Genomic DNA, 6,000 nt, shown 5'->3' with positions numbered 1-6,000 from the left:
CAATGACCCCAAGCATACTTCCAAAGTTGTGCCAAAATGGCTTAAGGACAACAAAGTCAAGGTATTGGAGTGGCCATCACAAAGCCCTGACCTCAATCCAATAGAAAATGTGTGGGCAGAACTGAGAAAGTGTGTGCGAGCAAGGTGGCCTACAAACCTGACTCAGTTACACCAGCTCTGTCAGGAGGAATGGGCCAAAATTCACCCAACTAATTGTGGGAAGCTTGTGGAAGGATACCCGAAATGTTTGACCCAAGTTAAACAATTTAAAGGCAATGCTACCAAATACTAATTGAGTGTATGTAAACTTCTGACCCACTGGGAATGTGATGAAAGAAATAAAAGCTGAAAGAAATCATTCTCTCTACTATTATTCTGACATTTCACATTCTTAAAATAAAGTGGTGATCCTAACTGACCTAAGACAGGGAATTTTTACTAGGATTAAATGTCAGGAATTGTGAAAAACTGAGTTTAAATGTATTTGGCTAAGGTGTATGTAAACTTCCGACTTCAACTGTAGGTGAAGAATCTGCTGATGTGCTCTTGAGCAAGGCACTTAACCCTAATTGCTCCTGTAAGTCGCTCTGGATAAGAGTGTCTGCTAAATGACTAAAATGTAAAAATGTTGTATCAGATTGAACAGCATCATTCTACTTATCTGACCGCAACTGTAAAGGAAGAGTTCAAAAGACAAGAAGCTTTAACCCTTACTATGGCTCTATTGAGTGTGATAAGCCGATTGTTCTCTTCTTTGTTTACTTGTACTTGTTTTTAGTGTCCCTTTCTCACTCTGGGGTGTAGTTTCCCCTAGGTACAGATCTAGGATCAGCTTCACCTCCCCCAATCCTAACCATAAACATTAGTGGGAAAAATATAAAACTGCCCCAAGATCAGTGTCTAGGGACAACTTCACCATACTCCCCCTTTCTCATCACCAAAAGGAATCAGGTCAATCTTCTGCCTAATTTCATAAACTGAAAGGTTTATATGTGGGCAGAGCACGACTAAAGGTAGTGTTCACAAAACAATGTCTGCAATGATGAAATGAAAGAATAGTCTTAGTGTTTTAAAGTTCCTTTAATGGTTCAATTGGTATAGGATTTGGAAGCATTTAGTCAGCAGCCATTCAGCAAGAACCAACTAATCAATGTCAACAGAGAAATACAAAGGCAACACAAAATAACTCAAACGACAACTAGGCAAAGACAGGTCATCACATTGAAAGATACACAGCTCTAGTCATACTGAACAGCATGCTGAAAAATCGAATTTGTAGAATTTTGAACAGAGGAAATCACACACATGCACGCGCTCACACACGCACGCACACACACACAAAGATTAAAAATGAAGGCTGTAGGTCAACTATGACAGGTATAGTATCCACTAAGACACCTTTGCATTGTTGTCTTTAAGATGAAAGCAAAACAATGCATAGAGAAATTAGGTTTAAGAAAGTTTTAAAACAAGAGTAAACATTAAAGGACAAACTTTCGTCATAGGCGGACACTGTAACCGTTTGTTGGCGATGTATGTAACCATGATCGCTGAGGACATTTGATCCTGAAATTATTGCCAACAGGATAACATGGATGACATTTTTTTAAATAGATGGCTATTTTTCTAAAATGTTTTTTAAAGCGCTAGTAGCTTCCATAAACTTAGAGAATGTACAAGCAATGGTCATTGTGGCACAGCTTTCAAGACCCTCCCAGATCTACTTAAATGTACACTGTTAACCACAAGGCAGGCATGCTTGGTTTCAAAACATTAAGTCACAATTGTTTAAGTTAAGCGAGTTAAGAAAATGTACTTACACACATTAAATATAGAGCATGTTACTACAAAAAAAAACTGAGTCGGATTGAAAAAACTCACAAAAAATATTCAATTGAATTGAAAGATTCCAGTTGCAATCGACGAACACAGAAAACAGATCAATTTTGTTCCCAGCACGTCAATTGCTGAAGGGTATGAGAAGGCAGTAAAAACACTGTAGTTTATTTTGCGAGTATTCACCATGTTTCTAGTAGCTCCATGGATGTGGTTAGAGTTTATATAATTACATTAGTGTAAGTCAAGAGTAACCTTGGTCCAATCTAAAGAGTGACAAGATTATGCTCTTGGATACTTTTGATAACGTTACGCGTTTCAATCCGTGTAGATTTTCTTCTAATGAAGATTTGTTCTAATGACAGTTTGGGAGAGAGTAAATTCTATCAATAATAAATTAGAACTACAGTATGTCCCTCGTCAGACACCTTTTAAAAATCATAATGTTACATTTATTTGACAGATAAAAAAATAAAATAATAATTGGCACAATCAATTCATTATTATTGTATTTTCCCTCTAATATCTGTACAATAAAAAAGGTTGTATAATTTGGCAATAATCCCAAGACCTTGTCTGCTTGGGGAAAGGCCATGCACCTATGTATACTGTATGTGTGTTTGTGTGTGTGCTAGTGTCATTGATTCTAATGAACCGAATGGGAAGCCAAGTTGCCATCTCGACAGCCTATTGTTCAAATCAACAATAAGCAGGATGAAGTACAATCGGTTTGAAAGAATATGAAAACAATTCAACCTTTCCACCTCCAGGGACCCTGTGTACAGTTAAAAAAAGTAAAAAATTAAACCAAAGAAAGTAAACAAAAATAATGAATTATCTTCCTGCAAGGTCATTAGTTAAAACACTCACGCTTCTCTCTTTCATTTGACCGAAAAATGATGTCCTTGGTCAGTTCTACCATTGAGCAGAGCAGATACGAAACAACACTGCACGATAAGAAAAAAAGAAAAGAAAGACAAAAAAACAACAAGGTTTTGCATTCACACAATTTGTAAGTGTTTTCATCGACTTGCTCGACACCAAGGCCCTAACCCATGGTAATGCATACCTACTGTGTCTGGGGCAATGGTGTATCCGTTTGTATGGGTAGGAGGCTGAATGAAAGGGAGGGGGAGAGAAAAGGTAACCAACACCCAGTGCTCCCTCCCACCTTCCATCCATCACAGGTGCCCATCCGCTCTCCAGAAACTCAACAGTGTTGTGTTGGTCGGTGGAGTTTGGGTTGCCGTGGACGATGGGGGAGTGGCCCAGGGTCACTGCCGCCGGTCTTCGGTTTCTTGTCGTGAAAAAGCCATCACCACATCCTCCGCACCTGGTGACCCACAACCACAATCAGAGGTCAGGAGATAAACAACACAACAACAACAAACAATCTAGATATTCCTTACACCTATACAAGTCCTATTAGATATGTGAATAAAACACTTTCTAATCATGAGCATGAGTAACATAACTGAATCTACATTACATTTGAATAAACTCTGTTTTTAGGTGGAATTTCTTGAAATCTTTGCTTGTATGAATGAATAGTACATCTATTCTTATTGTTTACTTTCTGACTTTGAGCTCATGCTGGGTGTGTCCTTGACATAACTGATGTCATCATGACTGAGTGTGGTGAGGTTAAATAAGGTGAATCACCAAAGCGACATTTTCAGATAAACTAAGAGCAGCACACACTACACTATATAACCGTGCCACAAGACTTCCACATCGCACATGGAATAGGAAAGTCTCTCGACACCACTTGGTTTAGGGATAGGTACTGTACCTAGGTATTCCAAACTACTGTTATGTTCCCTACAGTCCAAAGACACAGTCTTCTCAATCACACAACCCAAAATCAAGGTCTCCATAGGAGTACCCAGCTGCAGACATAATCCAGTCCTGCGTCCTGCCCTGATAAGCAATACATCTGAGGTCTTAAACGACCCTTCGATCCACATTTCTATTCCAATCCAAACTGCGGGAGGCATGGAATACCTGTGGAGAGCTAACGCTCGAGTCCAGCTGGTGTAGCCAATCTCACTAAGCCATGATAAATCATTGCGAAAAAAGAAAAGCAATGCTGTGCTGTATAGGTACCAAAAGGCAGACAAATGCAGTGATCGCTGCTGTATATTGGGAGGTCCGGCTTGTCTTCCTTTTGCATTCTATTTACTTCTAACAAGTTGAGGGTTAATCAATACCAATCCCAGATTACAAGTTCTGCCATGCCAAAGTCAACAAGAACATGCCAGGGTGTGGAATTGGGAGAAAACGACTGAAAACCAAACTCTACACCAAAACCTCAGTCTGGGCACCTTCAGACCGCCCTGCCCTTTTTCCGCTGAGAGTTATGGGACCCATCTCGTCCAAAAAGTTGACTCAAGTTTGCCAAAAAGCACCTGGATGATCATCAAGACTCTTGGAAGAACATTCTATGGACAGATGATTTAAAAGTATAACTTTTTGGACGACATGGTTCCAGTAATGCCTGGCGAAAACCAAACTCTGCATTCCACAGTAAGAACATCATACCAAAGGTCAAGCATGGTGGTGGTGGTGTGATGGTTTGGGGATGCTTTGCTGCCTCAAGACCTGGACGACTTGCCTTAATAGAAGGAACCATGAATTCTGCTCTGTATCAGAGAATTCTACAGGAGAATGTCAGACCATCCGTCTGTGAGCTGAAGGTGAAGCGCAGCTGCGTCATGCAGCAAGACAATGATCCAAAACACACAATCAAGTCTACATGAAAATTGCTAAAAAGCAACAAATTGGAAGTTTTGGAATGGCCTAGTCAAAGTCCAGACCTAATCCCAATTGAGATGTTGTGGCAGGACTTGAAATGAGCAGTTCATGCTTGAAAACCCACACATCACTGAGTTAAAGCAGTTCTGCATGGAAGAGTGGGCCAAAATTCCCCCACAGCGACGTGAGAGACTGATCAACAACTACAGGAAGCATTTGGTTGGAGTCATTGCAGCTAAAGGTGGCACAACCAGTTATTGAGTGTAAGGGGGCAATTACTTTTTCACACAGGGGAATTGGGTGTTGCATAACTTTGTTTATGAAATAAATATGTAATTATTGTGTTATTTGTTCACTTATGTTCCCTTTATCTAATATTAGGTTTTGGTTGAAGATCTGATAACATTCAGTATCACAAATATGCAAAAGTAGAGAAAATTAGAAAGGGGGCAAATACTTTTTCATAGCACTGTATTTTTTCATTTATTTCCTAAAGGTTAAACTTTCCTATAGGTAGGCTGAATAGGTTTGATGGTAACAAAATGAATATTGCACAGTCATACTTGAATGCCAACATCAGAGGAGGCAGAGCTGCCATACTTGCAACTGATGGATGGTAAGCACTTTTCAATTGATGGTAAATGGTTTGAATTGCCAGTAAATGCTGGTCTTGTTTCAGGTTTTACCAAGCCTTTTTTTGCTCCCTCAAACCGATTTGTCAAGTGCTATCAGGATGCAAATATCATCAACACCCATTTTAACACGTTTTGGAAAGTGGAGAGGTGCACTTGTAACAGCGGTTTCTTTTTTCACAACTTTGCTATAAAAAGTATCTCGCTTCCACAGTACATCGTTGCTTGTTAGATTGAATTATTACAGGGGGAAATGAAAGTAGGCCACACAGACTGTGCTTCCATATCTATTTGGCTCATAGGGCGGACCCTTTTCAGAAGATAGTGCGCAGACACAACCATGAGTAGAGCGACTGTGTTCAGTTTGGTGGTTTCTAAAGGGGAGATAATTAGGATGTTTCTATGGTGCTCTTGAGTCTGCATAATCTAAATAAGTGAGAGACTGGGGAGGGATCTTTTTAATGTGGACTTGCTCTTCCTTTCAGGTTCCCAGTCCCCTAGAGATCTCATCCAATGAGGATGTGGAAAAGAACAGCCCTATGCTACAAAATGGCCCTGCCAGGGAAGGAGAACGAGACACGGCACATCAGAGGAAATAAATGGCACAAATTCTGACCGAATTTGAATGTGGCACACATCCTGACCAATTTCATTAAAATATAATTGAACTGACATGCTTCTCCACTTCACCTGAAATGGACTTGGCCCATAAAATGGTCAAATTCAAATAACATTTAAAAAAGCTCATAAAAATGGCATACACAGTAAACATACAAGG

The 6,000-nt window shown here is 39.8% G+C and overlaps 1 protein-coding gene across 1 annotated transcript in view; it reads right to left on the bottom strand.

Moving 5' to 3' along the window:
• Positions 1 to 1,065: 1,065 nt before the first annotated feature.
• The window catches only part of ctnnbip1 (catenin, beta interacting protein 1), a 39,980-nt gene continuing 35,045 nt past the window's right edge, over positions 1,066 to 6,000 (bottom strand). Inside the window, exon 4 of the mRNA XM_041846336.2 lies at positions 1,066 to 3,169. Within this exon, the coding sequence (XP_041702270.1) occupies positions 3,111 to 3,169 (59 nt within the window). The 3' untranslated portion in view covers positions 1,066 to 3,110. The remainder of the gene's footprint in view (positions 3,170 to 6,000) is intronic.

The sequence above is a fragment of the Coregonus clupeaformis genome, chromosome 24, assembly GCF_020615455.1.
Source record: "Coregonus clupeaformis isolate EN_2021a chromosome 24, ASM2061545v1, whole genome shotgun sequence".
In the NCBI taxonomy this organism is placed as follows: domain Eukaryota; kingdom Metazoa; phylum Chordata; class Actinopteri; order Salmoniformes; family Salmonidae; genus Coregonus; species Coregonus clupeaformis.
The sequence above is the reverse complement of the archived record's forward strand: the minus strand, read 5'-3'. Positions and strand labels throughout refer to the sequence as shown.